General features: G+C 46.3%; 6 protein-coding genes across 6 annotated transcripts; 2 read left to right on the top strand and 4 right to left on the bottom strand.

Annotated features, from left to right (window-relative positions):
• Positions 1-399: 399 nt before the first annotated feature.
• Positions 400-723, bottom strand: E1B28_004228 (uncharacterized protein; the record flags this gene model as incomplete). Its single annotated transcript, XM_043148689.1, has 1 exon — positions 400-723. The coding sequence occupies one exon, from the start codon at positions 721-723 to the stop codon at positions 400-402; it is 324 nt and encodes a 107-aa protein (XP_043013289.1).
• Positions 724-756: 33 nt separating this feature from the next.
• On the bottom strand, positions 757-1,553 carry E1B28_004229 (uncharacterized protein; the record flags this gene model as incomplete). Its single annotated transcript, XM_043148690.1, has 3 exons — positions 757-936; positions 991-1,436; positions 1,487-1,553. 3 exons carry the CDS (start codon positions 1,551-1,553, stop codon positions 757-759), a joined length of 693 nt encoding a protein of 230 aa, XP_043013290.1.
• A 315-nt stretch (positions 1,554-1,868) lies between these two features.
• Positions 1,869-2,860, bottom strand: E1B28_004230 (uncharacterized protein; the record flags this gene model as incomplete). Its single annotated transcript, XM_043148691.1, has 2 exons — positions 1,869-2,581; positions 2,851-2,860. 2 exons carry the CDS (start codon positions 2,858-2,860, stop codon positions 1,869-1,871), a joined length of 723 nt encoding a protein of 240 aa, XP_043013291.1.
• An 8,692-nt stretch (positions 2,861-11,552) lies between these two features.
• Positions 11,553-12,389, top strand: E1B28_004231 (uncharacterized protein; the record flags this gene model as incomplete). The annotated part of the gene is made up of 2 exons (XM_043148692.1): positions 11,553-11,669; positions 11,727-12,389. 2 exons carry the CDS (start codon positions 11,553-11,555, stop codon positions 12,387-12,389), a joined length of 780 nt encoding a protein of 259 aa, XP_043013292.1.
• A 3,855-nt stretch (positions 12,390-16,244) lies between these two features.
• E1B28_004232 (uncharacterized protein) lies at positions 16,245-17,372 on the top strand (the record flags this gene model as incomplete). The annotated part of the gene is made up of 1 exon (XM_043148693.1): positions 16,245-17,372. The coding sequence occupies one exon, from the start codon at positions 16,245-16,247 to the stop codon at positions 17,370-17,372; it is 1,128 nt and encodes a 375-aa protein (XP_043013293.1).
• Positions 17,373-18,273: 901 nt separating this feature from the next.
• Positions 18,274-18,612, bottom strand: E1B28_004233 (uncharacterized protein; the record flags this gene model as incomplete). Its single annotated transcript, XM_043148694.1, has 1 exon — positions 18,274-18,612. The coding sequence occupies one exon, from the start codon at positions 18,610-18,612 to the stop codon at positions 18,274-18,276; it is 339 nt and encodes a 112-aa protein (XP_043013294.1).
• Between the last annotated feature and the right edge of the window lie 1,351 nt (positions 18,613-19,963).

Below are 19,963 nucleotides of genomic sequence, written 5' to 3' on the forward strand. Positions count from 1 at the left end.
ACAACCATTTAGAGTCGTTGTTACATCTGAGACTGAAACTGGCTGGTTTCCGTGTATCTGCGCTCGAATGTGCTTGTACGTTTCGTTTTTACATCCTGGGTTATGTCTGCTAAAATACTCGGGCGGAAGGCGGCGTAGAACACATAGAACGATATGAATGTTCACCGGAAACCGTCGACGGAGCTGTAGACAGAATCAAACAGTTAATTGAAGAAGTCAAGGATGAGTGAGGGACAAAGACTTACCTTGTGGTCTGTCATTGCATGTTATGCTTTCGCGTTATGCTTTGCTTGAAGTTCAATGAATGTGAATGTATTTTAATTTGAGATCTGACTTGCACGTATGGGCAATAGGCAAAAAATGGTGTCAAGATTGAGCGCGTTATACTGTACAAAACAATTACGATAGGCGATGGGGGAGAGTAGGCGCACGTCCGAACGTTGTCGCAAAGCAGGAAATATAATGACGGGCGACAATGTATTCAATCTCGTCGACTTCGCGAGTGGTGGTCTCGGAGGTTACTGTAACATTCACATCGATTTGCTTCTGGATCGCAGAACCCAGTTGGAGAGATGGAGGGAGTTTGCCGGCATCCTTCCATTCATCCATTGCAAGAAGGAACCCGAAGATCGCCATTCGACGTTCAAGCAGATCCACAGATGCAAAACCTGTTCTTCCTTTGCTAAGGTCAGCAGGAATGAATGACCCTTTCCAATGCCTCATCAAGGGAACCATTAGCTCTGGCTCTCGTTCCTCTCATGGCTTTAAACCACCGTAGAATCGGCGATCCATCATGAGAAGCTCGTACTGGAAACTGAGCTCGAACAACTCCCACAAGATCTCCTTCAACTTGGCTGTGGGAGCTGTGGAAACCTCGAGAGGCGATCCGTTCCATTCAACCTTTGCAGTGTCTAAACGATCCAAATTGACCGACGTCTGTAGACAGGTTAGCCTACTTGAAGCTGTTTAATGGGAGTGATGAGGACGAACTGTGTTTCCAGCGTTCTTCAAGATTTCCATCAAGATTTCCTCTACTTCCGCTTTTTGTTTCGCCGCCTTTTTCTCCTTAAAAGCCATCTTCTTGATTCCTAAAACTGTTCGCCAACGGGAGGGTCCAAGTGGAGTAACGGAAGATGTTCGAAGACGGTAGCAAAGAACGTGATGAAGTTTGAGCCACACTGTGATGTAGGCTGTCCATGTGCTGTAGTTGCCACTCTCCAGACCACAGACAGCGATCATCTGAGGATCTGGGAGGAAATAGCCCAGCGGATTACGGTAAGCATTGGGATTGAAATGTTCTCCTACGCGCTCGGATGCCTGTTTCCACGGGGCTAAACATTGAGGCATGATATTAGCCTCCACTTCCTTAAACTTGACACGGGTAGTCGGAGGGGGTGGAGGAGCTTTAACTTCTATGCGACGTCGTTTCTTTGGACCTACAAGGAGAATAGGTCAATAGAGACTCGGTAAAGGTAGCTGAAGTTACTCATGGATGTCCGTCGCTGATGAAGTCGAAGCTTGTAGAGCTGTCGATGATGACGAGGCCTCTGCATTGACTTCTGTTTCAGGTGTTTCCTCTTCGTAAAGATGAGCCATCGTGGCTTTTCGAAGTTCCAACGACATTTTCTGATAGCGATCAAAATTCGAAATGCTGATTTTGCCCGTCCATATGACGGGGTTTGGTGGATTACTTTCTTCAAAGGAGAGCTGGAAACCCCCCGTTCGAAGGGAGAGACTCTCTACCGCATCAGGAGTATCTATCCACCTCAGAACTCATAGGTCGGGACCTTTTTCTTTCAATTCTCGCACCAGCCAAACCAGAATACCTGAAAGAGACTTTGAATGTGCTGAGACTGAGGATATTGAACTCAAGTCGTACCTAAGTTAAAAAGACGCTGTGTCAACTCTAAATTGCCTGCAAGGGCACCGACGATGTGAGCGGGCTCAAGTCCAGTCTGTATTATACCCGAATGTTCCCAACGATGTGCATAGTTGACCAACCATTCGGCGCGGCCATCACACTCCAGACAGATGCGCTGGATCAACCCGAAGGTGCGTAGAGCCCGAGTAAAACTACAAGGACAGTTCAGTTGGGCCAGTAGCCAGGGAAGACTGCAATCGTAGTTCTTCATGTACTTGTCCTGGGTCAGACAGGAGTGCGAAGTGTCCATTCTGGCCAAATGATTGTTGAGCCTGGAGACAGTATCATGAAGTTTGACAAGAAGGTCCTTTTTGAATCGACCCAGCCCAGTCGAGGATCCAGATTCATCTTCAGGATTGACCCATTCAAAATCATTGTGGGTTGGAAGACACCAGCATAGGAAAAAAATGCCGGCATGATCGGTGGATGGAAGAGGAATGAAGGCGAGATGGGGATGAGCAAGGCTGAATGGCTGAGGGAAATAGAGTGGGTCCTCGAGGCCAAAGTGGTTATTCTTTCTGAGATGAACGGAACGGACGCCGCGTAAAGGGTCGAAAATGACTTCAGCATTGGGCATGGTGACGAAAACACGCTCCTTTTCGTATATCGCTCCGACCTGACCTTCATGGGAGTCCAACGGCCAGGAATTGGTTGTGAAATCTGTGACATTGTGAGAAAATACGTTCTAAAAGATGGATACTCGACGGAGGAGCATCGACTTAGAAAAAAAGATGTTCAGGCAAATTCAACTCTTCCGTAGAGGAGCTGAAAATGTCGATACTCAACTGCAGAGGAGCATCAATTGAAAGAGAAGAGAAAAGGCAAATTCAACAATTCAACTCTTCCGCAGAGGAGCTGAAAATATCGATACTCGACTGAAGAGGAGTATCGATTGAAAGAGAAGAGAAAGTTCAAAAGAGATGTCTTACCTTGCGCCATCACCACAAAAGAAGAAAAGAATATCTGTGCAGGAGTTAGTTCAATGCAAGACGTGACAGCGAGGAGACTTACTCACAAAATAGGTAGAGAATGATTGGAAGAGTTGACTAGAACATGTGCAATCAACCTAGAGAAGATTCCACACCAACTCTACCGAAGTGGAGGTGGTGGTCGTTCAGAGTCAGGCTGGGAGGTCAAAGCTGTTGTTTGGTTCCACACACAGCCGTCACCGGTTCTATTTTCTCACGCATCTGCCCTTAGCAACTCACCTCGATCTCCGCTAATGCGACTTAGTTGACTATGCTACACGGTTCTTTTTGCACTTTAAACAGTGCTATGGAGCGATATTTATCGTATTAAGAACTAGAGTGAGCCCGAATTGCTAGTTAAAGCTAGTGCCGCTAGTAGGATGTGCCGTAGGCGCAGCTAGACCAGTTAGAGAGAGCCGTAGATCGTGTCAGAAAACTGTATGACCGTTCAAAACCTGTAGAACACTATGAGCAGAGGACTTAAGCGGTAATTCACCGAGTTCTACTCTCTACATTCTACTATGCACTGGCATATCAAGGGATTGTACTATTAGAAGACTTGTAGTCTTCACAGAACCATTCGTAGCAGAACTTAACAGAGTCAAAAGACCTTCATACTAGGAGTACCTACTTCTACGGGGGATTTAGTTGACAAGAAATCGGACATAGGACCACACAGACTAGGAGAAATTTGATATGACCGTAGATCGAGTCCCAATCTGAGGAAAAGACAAAAAGACATGATACAGATCCCAGATCACAGATAGAGTACCTAGGAACCAGGCAAGAATGAACAACGGATCTCAGAGTCCACGCTGTTCATGTGCTATGGCGATTCGGAACTCTGGATCCATATGCTGGAACTACTTGGACACACAAAGTCCATATGATTTGATAACGTCGAAATGCAGGATAAGGTCCGTAGGCAGGAAATACCATATGGTACGCCTATGTAGGTCCATTCTACATGCTGAAACAAGAATGAAGGACGGTCCAGATTGGTCCAAAACATATGATTCGAATACGGAAAAGCTCCGTAGACAAGATTCTGCACATGTAGCAGTCCCTAGCGATAAGATTCCACATGGATTCGTAGCTACGGTGCATTATTTTTAGAGATGAAACAAGTAGAGATAGGATTACAAAGCTAGCGTAGAAGTAGTATAAAAGCAGCTCATGTATCCGTAGATAAAAGAGTACTACCCGTGCGTAGGAAAGTCCTGAGTGGGTTGCCCGTGAGTAACTGCTCTTGACACCAATAGAGAGATTTGCCCTGTCTTTGTGCAGTGAAACGATAAGATTTGATTTGAACTATACGAGACCGTCGAGGTCAAAACTAGAGAACTATCCGTCCGTAGGCCGCCGAGGTCTTGATTACTGTTTCGTGATCCGTCGAGGGTCTTAGCGTTCGTGTCCGCCGAGGACTTAGTTTCCGTGTCCGTCGAGGGCAATAGTCTCCAATCGTTCGAATTAGTCTTACCGTAGACGAAATTCATAGTCCCACTTAGTCCACTGGACAATAAACAGAGCCCCTACAAACCTTAGAGTCCCGTAGCTGTGGTGTTTTTACACTTGCAGTTACACATTGATTTCATAAGAACTTCATACGATACTGAGACTGTGATCTTGTGCGTAACCTTTGCCAAGCAGTCCACCCTTGCAATCTTTCCTGGTGTGTAGAGTTATTGATAGACTTTACACGGAGGTTTACTAGTTTTTGGGTTGATTTGGTGTTGGTGCTACTCCCGTAGCTCTGATATTAGGTTGACTCTTGAGTGGTATACTTCGCCCATTATCTGGTGACCACCGCAGGGGGTGGAAATAAGATTACATTCAGTATCGAACGAAATATTGTGAAATTCCGGTAGTTTTAGCCCTACGGCGAGAACTACAAAAACAACAAAAACCAAAAGAACTTCTCTCAGAAAGATCAGTTCACAGCGACGTAATACTCGCACTTCACTAGTGTCAGGCCTGATTTGATTACCCCATTGAATTCCCTTTTTGATTTCTTCCTCTTATGCGCTCATATTTTGGACCCATACTCATGGACCCATACTTCCTTAACAGTATCGTTACTATCCGCATAGCCTCCTTTTATACATACTTACTAAGTTTGGGAGGTTTTTCACGTATCCGTTTGGTTGTTTGGCATGGACCATAGTTCCGGTTTATAGTAATAAGTACAAACAAAGGCTTCCAGTAGTATATAAGCAGGGGTGTTCCCCACAAAATATAGTTCATTCTCCTCCCTACTTCTCATCTCTCAGTCTTGGCCACCTTGGTTCAGTATAACCAAGAAGAATTGCACCCTCATCGCTGTCAGGAGTGTTCTCAAGAGTAGAACAGCTGCCTACACTTTGACTGGTGAGTTCGTCGTTGCCGTCTGTGTTGCTGATTAGTTTTTCTTTAGGTTTCTTTAGGCTTGCTCATTGATCAGACCAGCGCTGATCATCATCTGTCCTCTCTTATCATCATTCACTGTTGGGTATAGTCACACCTACACCTCCAGACCTCGCACCTTCACGTCCGGTCATTGTATCCTTCTTCATCGGGGTTACATATATCGCTCGTCATCATTGGAGCCCACCGCGAGGGAGGGTTTTTGTGATTATACTTCTTCATTGTTGTCTCACCTTTCTTTAGGTTGCCTGGAGTAGCCTACTCATTAGCCACTGGATGGTTGATCAACCTGAACACCAACCTCAATCATCATCAACACCGTTATCCTTCACCGAAATACGTCATCCAAGGTCAGAGCTGGACTCTGATGACGATCATCCAACTATGACAGGTACATTTGCTCCCCAACTAACATCTTCTTCACCTCATCAGTCCTCATCATCCACTATGCATCAGCCTCATCCTCAGCCATCGTCTGGTACGACGGCAAATTTTTTGAACCCACAGCCTCCGGCTGTAAATATTCATCCCTATTCCATTCCTACTCACCACCCAGACCCTCATGGTCCAGTACATAGTCATGTACCCTCAAGTCACCCTTCCAATAGAATGTTTGATGGTGTCTATGCTGTTGCCCTTCCACCGCTCTACTCTTGTGAAGCCCCAGCACAGTTTCGAGGATCATATGCCAAGGTCGAAGATTTCATTAAGCATTTTGAGAGATTGCTAGTGAAGTATGGAATTAATGATGAGAGAGAACAATGTGAAGGAATACTGGAGTATTGTTCTACAAAAGTCCGAAGAACCATACAGTCCCTCACCGCATATCAGCTAGGATCTTGGAAGAAGTTGAAGAAAGAGATTCTTCGCTTGTATGATGCTGACCGTGCTCAAAACCAATACCAACCTAGTGACATTCAGGCTTTGGCCTTGAGACAGGCTGCTCATCCCATTGACAACCTATCCCAATGGTTGAAGTATGTCAGACGTTTTCAAGAAAGAGGTGGTATATTGGTTCAAACTGGAAGGATGACTGTCCAAATATATGCCACTTATTTTTGGTTGGGAATTCCACAACGTTTGAAAGGAATTTTGGAGTTGACCTTGCATGCCAAGAAACCACTCAGGGATGTTTCTGAACCCTATCCAGTTGAGGAGGTATGTGAAGCTGCAGAACATTTCTTTAAGAGGTCCAGATTTGTTTCCATGGTACCTGATGCTGGAGCCTTTGGAACCCAGCAACAAGAAGAGGACTCTGGAGAGGACTCGGAATCAGAATCAGAATCAGAGTCTGATGAAGAGGACTATGAAAAATGGAGAAAGAAGTTCAAAGAAAGAAGGAAGAAGAAATCTCGCACCAAGTCAAAGGATATTAAAAATTCCTACCCCACACCAACAGTCCCCATGGCACCTGCAGAGGTTTCTAGGACAACACAGTTCTCAGGACCTCAATCAGAAGTTGCAGATCTAATTACCAGATTAAATTCAATGCAGTTGGATCACCCAGAATATGGGACATTGTATTACAGGGCCACCACTATGGACCCACACAGCAAGGCTTGTATCAACAAAATTCCTAGCCAACAGTTCATACCCAACAGCCGTCCACCAAATTCCTATTCAGGAGGGCAAGGCAATAGACCTCCCAATAATTTTTCTCGTGACGGAAGGGGAATAGGGGTCAACTCATATGAACAGCGACCACCACCCAACTCCTCCTTTGCCTGTTTTGGATGCGGAAATCCCAAACATCGAATTACCGAATGTCTGTTGGTAACTGAACGGATCACAAAACAAGAAATTAAATGGTGTCCTGATCGGCGTAGATATGTTCTATTTGATGGATCAGATCTCGGACGCCCAACGCCCAGCGAAACTCTAATTCAAGCCATTGAACGGAATATTAGACCAAAGGACTCACAAATCAATCAGTCCCCGAATCAAGCAATGCTTCTCACTATATCGGATGCTGTACAAAATTTCTATGCTCAACAGGGAACTAATCAACCCAATAACGGTGAAGAGATTGAATATGAAACAGCCTCTGAAGACAGTGGGGAAAGATCTGAAAGCGAGTCCGATGGGTATTCTGGCATGTGGGGTGAAAGCGAATCAGAAGTTTCCGAAATCTCTGAAATTGAAGAGTCATCACATACCTATGATACCAATTTGACCCAAACAGCAGTCCATCTAGGGGCTGAACGGACCAAAACGACTTCCCGGACCTCCCGAAATCAAGTTCAGCAGGGTCCCGGAGATAATTCACGTGAATTTAGGGCCAAAAGGGCGGTACAACCACCCAAAAGAGCCGACGGTACCACCCCAACTTGGCAAGAGGCAGTAGGTGCCCATAAACGATCACCAAGGGCAGGGACTACGAAAGGAAAAGAACCGGAACGAATTTCGGGAAAAATCCCCGAAGTAAATGAACGGATCGGACATAAAGTGCCGAATATGCCGCCGGACCGAAATAAAATGGACACTAGACCCGATAATTCCGCGGCCGCGGAACATGTGCCGCCGACAGCGCAAATTTTACCGAATCCGGCGGCTGAAAACTTGGCACATGGCCATCTGCCTTCTTTTCTTCCCTCCCATCCTCTCCCATTCGATGCCCGCCTTCCGTCTAAGCGCAGGGCAGTTTCCCTTGAGCCCAAGCTTCTGGCTCAAGGGAAAACTACTCCTCTTACGTCCTTTCAACCCTCTACTCACCGTGCAACACGTCAAAATGTCAAAATACACATACCAGAAGTAATAAAAATCGCACCACCACCTACACGAGCCCGGCGTGAACGCAAAAACGACCTCGCAAGACGCGTTGACATGCAAGATGTCATCTCCCATATCCTTGGAACGATGATTCAGATGCCTTTAGGAGAAATCTTAGGTACATCTAAAGAATTAAGTACTGTTTTTCATGAATTAACTAAAGTCAAGGTTCCCAAAGCGACGAAGAACGCCAAAACGGTTCTAGCGCAGACCAATGTACCTCACACGAACGCCTACTTCACTCACAATGCTCAACTCATCGAAATTCTTTTAGAATTTGAAGGAAATTACATTCGGGCAATAATTGACACGGGTTCAATGATTAATGTGATCAGCAGCAGGACATACGAAGCTGCCATTCGACTACCTATCGACTTGGGGCGACAGACTGTTATGCACGATGCTAACGGTGGTGAAGGTATTTTGCGCGGCGCAATAGACGGACTCAAGCTATTCTGTGGTTCAGTAGAAACCGTTGGTTTCTTTTACGTTGGTGAGTCAGTCCCCTTTGACATGTTGTTAGGGAGACCTTGGTTGAGAGAAAATGCGGTTAGCATCGACGAAAGGCGAAACGGAACGTACCTTGTATTCAAAGACAAGGAAAATTGGGACCCCAGATTCGAGATGCTTGCATCCACGATTTTGGGTCAGCGTCCACAATTCAGACTGGCTGGAAGGGTTAAAGGTGCGGAAATTAAGTCCCTTTTGGCTCGCCTCGTAACCTCACGAATACCGGATAATGGGAATGGCAGGACTAGTTCGGGAATAGAAGAAATTCCCGAGACGGATGAAGAAGAAAACGCTGGAGAGATTATCGCAGCTACACCAACGCTCGAAACTCAATGTATCGGTGACGGAGACGAATCTCCCCAGCGACAGCCGTTCTACGATGGTTTCGAAGTACCTCACGCCCAGCTCCGATTATGGCCAGCTCACTGGGCTCGGACAATTGCCGAACAAGATCTTAACGGTGAACACAGAGGGAATCTAGATGACAGATTAACGGTTTCGGAAGGTCAGGCCCGAACTTCAATGCCAAAATCGCCGAAAGCGACGATGTTACGCACCCTAGAACATTCAGTGAGCCCTGTTCCCGAAAATTCGGATACTTCGACACCTTCATACTCATTATTACTTCAGGTATGGATGGAAATTCTGATTTCAATCAGCATGTTAGTCTTGTTTTGGTTGAATTCAAAGCTGGAAAGGATAGGAGAGCTTGAGGAGGGTATAAGAGGATCGAGTTCGACTCCCCCGGACTCTCCTCATCCCAACTCCGCCTTCTATTTTTCTATGCCCCCTCTCACTCGCCAACAAGCCCGTCGCGTCGTACCAGAGGCTGGTCCTCTTGATTCATCGCCCACTGTTACCCAGTCTCAACCCATTCCTTCAACTGTCGCTCCACGAGAATCTCACTCGCCAACAATCCCTCCCCCTCCTCTCGGACTGGTGGATCCAGGTCCAGTTGATCACCTTGGCATTACTACCCAGGCCAAATCTACCACTATGGTCATCTGTGACCTTTGTGACGAAGCCGCCAACCAGTACCGCAATACCGGCCGCATTCACACCCGTCCAGCTGTACTGTCAACTGCTCAGGCCTACCTGGTGGCTGCCGAGCCAACTCAGGACGGGGGTTTCCGCCAGGAACTTCTCGTACTGAACGCTGGTCTCATGTTGCACAATCCGGACCAGAAAAGGAACTCATTCCAACTAGGTCATGCATATATTCGCTTTTATCCTACTTGTACTCCCCTTCCTATCGCTCCAAAAGCCGTTTTAGCCCAACACCTCGCTTACACGTACCATGAACGCAAACCGGTAACGCCAAAGATTGCCCAGGAAGAGTTAGCCAGCGGCGTGCATTCCTTACGACCTGCCGACTTCCAGACCACCGGACCCTTTCCAGTCTCCTCATCGCCCACAATACATCGAAGCCAGGGTGAGTTTGACTCGAGAAATTCAGGGGAGAATATCTGTTTACGAACAAATTTTATAGCGGTTCAAACCCTCGATCCAGCCACGTCTAGCAATGATGAAGACGTGCCGGAACTCGTTGATTGCGAGTCAGACATGGACGTTGACACTCCTTCCAGTACCACTGCACAGTGTGGGTCAGCCAGATCCGAAAATCCCGAAGATCCGAAGTCCTCCGCACCAGTCAGTGTACCTCTTAGCGAACTGGCACCATTCCAGACTTCACCCTCCTCTACACCTCATACTCGGGTTCCATTTTTTCAGAGCAAGCTGACACCGAAAACGAAGCTCTTGCCCAGTATCTTCATGTCCATTGGCCAGCTGGACCGCACTATTGAGCGACCGCCAGCTGGGCATCCAATCTTTGATGTCACCACACAGGTCAAGGATGTCGAACCAGGGGAATTAACGTCGATTTTTCATATTGTCGACGGAGCCATCATTCACGAACACCCTAGGGAAAGTGTAACCCGAGTGGTGCATGCATGGCGAGCTCTGTTTGATGAACTGCACTATCAGGTTATTGAGGAAAGATCGGAGGATTTTTACAAGGGAGAAACCCCCAACTTGGACAACCGGCTTTCAGTCTCTCGTCATTTCGAAGATCCAAAGGCCTGTCGCCAGCTCACCAACCGTCTCCGTTTCCGACTTTTCATGTCCCACACGCTGCCCACTCAACCGTTAATTGAACCGGATGGATTTGACCGAGAAGAATGGGCAAACGAGAATGAGTTTCAAGGAGTAAGAGTGGAACTTATAGGCAGGTGGAAGTATCGATGAATGATCGCATTGACAATCATCCGTGAACTCTACCGGGTGATGGTGCTAACCATCGAATACTTTCTTCTCCGAAAGGTCGAGCATTTGTTTCGAGCCCGCTATGCTGCTTACGTTGCTCAAGGCAATGGTCTCGAGCGGTTCCCTCCCCTCCAAGCTAACCGGTTCTTCACTGAAGACCAACGGCGATGGATAGTCGTTGCCTGGGAGATTTTTACTTACCTTCAGGATGTTGAGCTGGCAGCACTTTCCCAGACTACCCTTAGGTTACTGTTTACAGATTCCGAGGCTCTCGAAAACCTTCATGTCTTCAAAGTTCTCCCTTATGTGCCCACCCATTTCCCCGGCGTTGATCCAATCTATTGGGCCGATGTCTTAGGACGAAAAGAGGATGTGGCCACCTTTATTGACCATGTTGTTTTGCCTCCTAACCCTATTATTTCCAAGCACACTTCCCCCGTAACCAAGACCGTTAAGCCTTCCGATCTCTCCTCCCTTTTAAATTCAGCTGATTCTTCTAACGTTACCACCACCTTGTCACCCGCCACTGCCGTTCTTTGAATCTGTCATTTTTTTACTTACCTGCTGTCCCGCTTTCAATTTTTTTAACTTCATTCTTCATTGTCAAAGGTTGCTGGTCAACCAGCCGTGTCCGGTAACCCAAGGTTCGTGGTAAATTGTTCCCCGCGAGCTGCAGCTCATGGAGAATCCGAGTAGCCATTCGAACCCAAGCCACTATGACTACCTTCCGAGCCCCTTCGATAGTGCAGGACACTGGACCTCTCCTTGCTGGTCAGGGACCCCCATCTCTACCACCCCCTCTTGTACCTCGCCCTCGCAAACCTGGTGTTTGCGTATGTTCTGTTTTGCTCTCATCTACGTCTCATCACTCATATCCTATGAACCCACAGCCACCAACCCGACCTCAGCCGGCTCTGGGGAAGAGTTTGGCTTATCAACCGCCTCCTTCGCCTTCGCTGGCTCACCCACCAGGAAGGAATATTTACACTCGTCATTATCGATCTCACACTTTCCAACAAACTCCTTCCTCGAAGTTGCCGAATGTGTCAATGCGGCCAGCCTCGAAACACTACTACCAGAAACATCGTCCGCCAAATATCACCGCATCACATCACCCAAAACCCATCACATACCACCATCCCTCACCATTTCGTGCCGAATTTCGGGACCTCTCTCCTGGAGCACGAGCGAAGTTACATGTGCCCCGAATGTGTGTTCCTTGCCCTGGGGGCACCTTCCCGTTACGAAATCCTGTTCCCTCAGCTCCTGTTCCTGTCAAAACCACCAGTTCCCCTCGTTCGCCTACCATTCCCCGTACGGTTCGGAATCACCAGCATCTACCATTGCCCAAACATGTACGATTTCAACACCGGGAATCTTCGGATGCTCAACGAACCCTTTCCTATCAATACACTCACCAGTGGAGGATAGATGCGATAGAGAGGGTGGCTTTGTGTGTTCGAGAATTCGAGGAGATGATAGAGAATCAACGGCAAGAGTTCCAAGACTGGTTCACCCAAGCTCAAGTTTTACTTCAAACATTACCATTCTGAATTTCCGTGAACTAACTACAACTATCCTTACCTATAATGGCTTTCACCAGTTTATCCAACTCCTACATTCCTTTACCACCGCTGTCGCTACTACTTGTGTTGTTGTTTTAGGCATGCTACTAGTATCATCTGGAATGATATTACTTTCTGCCTATCTCATGCTGACTGGACACCAAGGAGAGAAAGAAGGAGTTGGAGAACAACCCATGCCAACGCTGTCATGTCTTTACATTGGACTTCCTCGAAGGAAGAGTGCACTTCACCGAGTTCGTACTAACTCGGGGATCTCGGACTTGGTGAAAACCGAAAATTTGGGCAAAGTTTGTGGAGATCCATCTCAATCGTTGATACTGCTGACCAAGAAAATGGAGAATATTCCACCAGATCGCACAGTTAAGTTAAATTGGATTAACAGAAATCATGTAGTAGAAGGATTACCAGAGGTGGTTCTGAAAACAGAAGGATTCACATTGGAGGAAGATGATGAATATGTGATTTTTCCCACTACTCTTGATGGCGAACTAGAATCCACTGAACCGTCCCTCTCCTATACTGCGTACAAACGTGTAGCTCAAAAGGTCAGACCTGTTTCCACTATCATGCCACCTGAAAGTCGAGTGCGGCGCACCATTCCAGAGGACCCTTTGATTTCCTTACCACCCTTACCATATGATCCACCAGAATTTCAGCCAACTTCACGTCTGGACCATGAACGCCTTAAAATATTGGACTTAAACTCAACTGGATTTTTGTTACCAGACGAAGAAAGGTTATTCCAACATGTGGTATCCATAAACCAGGAGGCTTTCGCTTTTGAAGACATAGAACGGGGAACTCTCAAAGACTCATATTTTTCACCATATGTCATTCCGACCATTCCACACCAACCTTGGCAGTATCGCAATATTCCCATACCTCCAGGAATTCAGGACAAGGTGAATGAGGTGTTGAAACTCAAGATCGATGCTGGAGTATACGAACCCAGCGTATCATCTTACCGATCCATGTGGTTTTGCGTCCTTAAGAAGAATGGAAAATTACGAATAGTCCATGATCTCCAGCCTTTGAACAAAGTGACAGTACGAGATGCAGGAATGTTACCAATCATTGATGACTTTATCGAAGGCTTTGCGGGAAGACAATGTTATTCGGTGTTTGATCTGTTCTGGGGATTTGATGCCCGGAAAATAGATGAATCTAGCAGAGAACTCACTGCTTTTATGACTCCCATGGGACTACTCCAAATCACCTCCCTTCCCACTGGATTTACCAACTCTCCTGCCGAGTTTCAAAAGTGTATGGCCTTTGTTTTGCAAGAAGATCTTCCTGAAGTGGCCAATATTTTTATTGATGACTTGGCTATTAAAGGACCAAAGAGTCAATATTTGGACAGCCAGGGAGAACCAGAGCGCCTAGCAGAGAATCCAGGAATCCGGCGTTTTATTTGGGAACATGCCAATGATGTACACCGTATCATGCATCGAGTCAAATGTGCTGGAGCTACATTCTCTGGTCACAAGGCTCAGGTGTGCAGACCTGAAGCCCTGATCTTGGGACAAAGATGCAACAATCAAGGACGAATTCCTGACCAGGGACAAGCAGATAAAATATTGAGTTGGCCCATTCTGGAGGACTCCAAGCACGTTCGTCAATTCTTAGGATTATGTGGATCAGTAAGGATCTGGATAAGAGACTATTCCATGATCATCAGGCCTCTTACTAAATTGTATCACAGGGACGTACCATTCCAATGGGGAGAAAATCAGCAGAAAGCCTTTGACCAGATTAAGAAGGCCATATCATCCGCTCCTGCAATGAAACCCATTGACTATGACTGCGACCGAACTGTCATTCTATCTGTGGACTCAAGTAAAGAAGGTACAGGAATGATTTTATCCCAATTGGATGAACAAGGAAGAAAGATTCCAGCACGTTATGGATCCATTCCCATGAGCGAAAGTGAATCCCGCTATTCACAGCCCAAGTTGGAGTTGTTTGGATTATACAGAGCCCTTCGACATTGGAGAATTTATTTAGTAGGAGTGAAACACCTCAGGGTAGAAGTGGATGCCAAGTATATTCGCGGAATGATTAAGGAACCCGATTTACAACCTAATGCAGCAATCAACCGTTGGATTCAAGGCATCCTTTTGTTCGACTTTGATCTGGTTCATGTTCCAGCCACTAGATTTAAAGGACCTGATGCCCTCTCAAGAAGACCTTTAGCTGAAGGAGAGACCGCCATTAGCGATGATGACACATGGTTGGACAGAGTGGCTTTATTCAACTGGAGTTCAGAAGAGAGTCCTCCTCACACCATAAAACATCGGGTTTTGTATCATGCACTCGAACTTCCCTCAGTGGTATGGCTTTCCAGGGAAACACAGGAAAAATGGCTGCAGCAAGTACGTCATTTCCTGCAGACTCTTGAGACACCTTACTTTCCCGTAGTGGCAGATAAGAAGAGGTTTCTTAAACGAGCTCGCCAATATCACATGCGTGGAGATCGTCTTTTCTATCGTGACAAACATGGCCAACCTCAACTAGTCATCACAGACCCTGAAAAGCGCCTTAAAATTCTTACATTGGCACATGATCATTTAGGGCACAAGGGAGTGCAGGCAGTTTATGATTTACTCCGCAGTCGATTCTATTGGCCACATTTACGAAACGATGTGGAACATCATATCAAATCTTGTCATGAATGCCAAATTAGAAGTCTCAAGAGATTTGAAAAGCCTCCTACAGTGTCAATTCCGGTTGCTTTGTTTGGAAAAATTTACATTGATGTGATGTATATGCCACCAGCAGGAGGATATCGGTATATTGCAGCCGCCAGGGATGATCTTTCAGGAGTTTGTGAAGCCCGAGCTCTAACCAGTATTGACTCAGAGAGTCTGGCAAGATTCTTTTGGGAACAAATTTACTGCAGATATGGAACCCCCCACCAAGTGGTGACCGACAATGGATCAGAAGTCAAAGGGGCATTTGATACTCTTATGAAGCGCTTAGGAGTGCCACAAGTCCAGATTTCACCCTACAACAAACATGCAAATGGAGTAGTTGAGCGTGGTCATTTTACGTTGAGAGAAGCGCTACTCAAGGCATGTGAGACTCGGTTATCACAATGGCCCAAGCGACTTCCTGAAGCAGTGTTTGCAGATCGGATTACAATTCACCGATCTACAGGTTTTTCTCCATATCATCTGCTCCATGCTACGGAACCTTTACTTCCGTTTGATCTATTTGAAGCCACATTTTTGGTTGAAGGATTTTATATTGGTATGACAACGGAGGACCTTCTTACGTTAAGGATGAGACAGCTCCACCGACACCCACAGGATATCGCTAAAGCAGCTGAAGTTCTCAAAGCCAGTAGATTCTCTTCCAAATCACACTTCAAAAAACGGTTTGCAAAAAGACTCATTCCTAGGGAATATCATTCTGGCGAGTTAGTGTTAGTACGCAATTCAGAGGCTGATCAAAACATTGGAATGAAGGAACAACCACGCTATCTTGGGCCTTTTGAAGTCATTCGCCGGACCCGAGGAGAAGCCTATAAACTCAGAGAATTAGATGGGGCTGAATTGGGCCGCCTACAGACTAATGCCGTACATTCAACGCGACCATTGGTTCATGAAGACAGGGTGGCTGGGGGAACATGAAAATTGAGAAAACAAGCACCAACTGTTCCCAGGCCACTGCCGTAAATTCCCAACAGATTCATCAACCTTATTTTTCCTAGTCATAGCAACTCCATAACAGACTATCATCTACCATTAAATCCCATTAAAAACGACGTCTCTCTTTTACGTTCCCTCATTCCTTTCCCTTTCCCCCCCTTCTTTTCTTCCTATGAATCCTTTTCTTTCTCAGCTTGAATATCCATCGAACCATGGAACCATCGATCTCAGTCAAGTACGTGTGGAGTGTACTGGACAGGAGTTTCACGAGTTGTTGGAAAAGGTTGTGCATTATACCAAGAACCACACCATGGCTCATTGGTACAATCCAAGTGACTTGCAGTGCTACCTCCAAGTAAACCCAGGCACCCTTCATCCAGATTCTCCGCATCTGTCATTCATTCACAAACGACAATGTCCCGAATACTCCAGAAATCCCATGTTCCCATCACTCAATACCACACTCCTATCCTGTCACTGGGAAGCAGAGCTCTCCGACTTTCATCCTCCGGCTCTGAAGGATGTCCCAGTGTATTATACCAGGGAAAACGTACCAGCCCAATCAGTCACCTTTGGAGCAGCCATTTTGGGGCCTGCAGGAGAATTCGATCGTGCCATCCTTATCCGTCCAGTATACGAGTGGGTTCATGACGTGTTTGTCCTTGCCCAGACCAACCTTTCTCGCCGAGTGGTGTACATTCGTCTCCAGTCCCATATGCTTGTCCCCCAATGGCCTTCCATCTTCTCCACACATTCCCAGTTCCTTTCCCAGATCACTCCTGTCATCACTGGACCTTGTAATGCTACAACCCAGGCAGTAATGGAGGTGGTAGGATATCAATATGGCGCGCCAGTTGCTTTTAACTCAAACCAGCGAAAGGATGTTGATGAAGTCACTGAAGAACCCGCATTCCTGGAACCCCATGACATCCCAGCTCTCAAAGGCATGAACGACTTGGGAGATTGGCTTATTGATCATTCCACCTCTCTCCATCCAGTAACATTTCCATTAGCCGATGACTCCGACAGTGGAGAGTTGGTTTTCGCTTCAGCAGTAGAGCTCTCCCCCTTCCAGAATCGTCTAGAACGTATTGGACGCTATCCACAATTTGATTTTACTCTTTCATCCGGAAGTACCGATCAGACAGAAATGCTCACTGTCTGGGAATTCCTGGCAGAGATCAATGCCGCCGACAACCCTAGACCACCCACATCTCCATCAGTCAATCGCAATTCTCCTTCCAATTCCGCTCCTGGCAGAGAAGACGACCTTCGGAAAGAGAAGAGCGATAACAACTGAGGCAAAGGGGTGATTTCTAAAGTGACCAAGGCGTTGTCAGACAAGGTTTCCGAGAGACAACAGAGAAGAGGAAGAGTAGAAGGGAGTGGTGGTGCATTCCTGAAGCAAACTTCTCATGGCGATGGCTTCCATGCAGCGGATACAGACGAAGATGGCAAGCACCCTTTTCTGGACTGATCATCATACTCAACTTCACGCCAGTCATGTGGTTAGGAACATTCCCATGTCGGTTCGCTTTATTCTCGGAAGAAGAATGCTGTGGGGAATTCACTGTGAGCGACGAGGACGTGCGCTAAATTGTTCCCCGCGGATGTCAGGCCTGATTTGATTACCCCATTGAATTCCCCTTTTAATTTCTTCCTCTTATGCGCTCATATTTTGGACCCATACTCATGGACCCATACTTCCTTTACGGTATCGTTACTATCCACATAGCCTCCTTTTATACATACTTACTAAGTTTGGGAGGTTTTTCACGTTTCTGTTTGGTTGTTTGGTATGGACCATAGTTCCGGTTTATAGTAATAAGTACAAACAAAGGCTTCCAGTAGTATATAAACAGGGGTGTTCCCCACAAAATATAGTTCATTCTCCTCCCTACTTCTCATCTCTCAGTCTTGGCCACCTTGGTTCAGTATAACCAAGAAGAATTGCACCCTCATCGCTGTCAGGAGTGTTCTCAAGAGTAGAACAGCTGCCTACACTTTGACTGGTGAGTTCTTTGTTGCCATCTGTGTTGCTGATTAGTTTTTCTTTAGGTTCTTTAGGCTTGCTCATTGATCAGACCAGCGCTGATCATCATCTGTCCTCTCTTATCATCATTCACTGTTGGGTATAGTCACACCTACGCCTCCAGACCTCGCACCTTCACGTCCGGTCATTGTATCCTTCTTCATCAAGGTTACATATATCGCTCGTCACTATGCAAAACGTTCCACTCATCCTCTGCAGGTGCATTGAGGTCGGGGACAAATTCAGATAACCCAGTGCTTGCCATGCCCACAGCAATTGCCTTCAATGCTCCTTCCCCTATCCTCTTCATCTCTTCTGCACGATGCTGAATCGTGCTCAGCTCTGAACGTAGATCGTCCATCCGTTCCTTCAAGTTTCCATGTACTTCAGAGAAGTTCTTCGTTCTACCTTCCAAGTAGTGTTTAATCTTCTTCTTCACCTCTTTGAAGTCCCTCCTCGCCTTCCTTGAAGGACCGATTCGTACGGATTCCAGGGAGTTGATCCTCATCAAAGCGCAAATGTGTAGTTCAAAAACCGATAATGGGCGAAGAATACCACTCAAGAGTTAACCTAATATCAGAGCTACGGGAGTAGCACCAACACCAAATCAACCCAAAAACTAGTAAACCTCCGTGTAAAGTCTATCAATAACTCTACACACCAGGAAAGATTGCAAGGGTGGACTGCTTGGCAAAGGTTACGCACAAGATCTCAGTCTCAATATCGTAGGAACGTTTTATGAAATCAATGTGTAACTGCAAGTGTAAAACACCACAGCTACGGGGACTCTAGGGTTGTAGGGGCTCTGTTTATTGTCCAGTGGACTAAGTGGGACTATGAATTTCGTCTACGGTAAGACTAATTCGAACGATTGGAGACTATTGCCCTCGACGGACACGAAAACTAAGTCCTCGGCGGACACGAATGCTAAGACCCTCGACGGATCACGAAACAGTAATCAAGACCTCGGCGGCCTACGGACGGATAGTTCTCTAGTTTTGACCTCGACGGTCTCGTATAGTTCAAATCAAATCTTATCTTATCACTGCACAATGACAGGGCAAATCTCTCTCTATTGGTGTCAAGAGCAGTTACTCACGGGCAACCCACTCAGGACTTTCCTACGCACGGGTAGTACTTTCTTATCTACGGATACATGAGCTGCTTTTATACTACTTCTACGCTAGCTTTGTAATCCTATCTCTACTTGTTTTATCTCTAAAAATAATGCACCGTAGCTACGAATCCATGCAGAGTCTTATCGCTAGGGACTGCTACATGTGCAGAATCTTGTCTACGGAGCTTTTCCGTATTCGAATCATATGTTTTGGACCAATCTGGACCGTTCTTCATTCTTGTTTCAGCATGTGGAATGGACCTACATAGGCGTACCATATGGTATTTCCTGCCTACGGACCTTATCCTACATTTCGACGTTATCAAATCATATGGACTTAGTGTGTCCAAGTAGTTCCAGCATATGGATCCAGAGTTCCGAATCGCCATAGCACATGAACAGCGCGGGCTCCGAGATCCGTTGTTCATTCCTGCCTGGTTCCTAGGTACTCTATCTGGGATCTGGGATCTGTATCATGTCTTTTTGTCTTTTCCTCAGATCGGGACTCGATCTATGGTCATATCAAATTTCTCCTAGTCTGTGCGGTCCAATGTCCAATTTCTTGTCAACTAAATTCCCCGTAGAAGTAGGTACTCCTAGTATGAAGGTCTTTTGACTTTGTTAAGTTCTGCTACGAACGGTTCTGTGAAGACTACAAGTCTTCTAATAGTACAATCCCTTGATATGCCAGTGCATAGTAGAATGTAGAGAGTAGAACTCGGTGAATTACCGCTTAAGTCCT

The sequence above is a fragment of the Marasmius oreades genome, chromosome 2 (assembly GCF_018924745.1).
Source record: "Marasmius oreades isolate 03SP1 chromosome 2, whole genome shotgun sequence".
Taxonomy (NCBI): Eukaryota; Fungi; Basidiomycota; class Agaricomycetes; order Agaricales; family Marasmiaceae; genus Marasmius; species Marasmius oreades.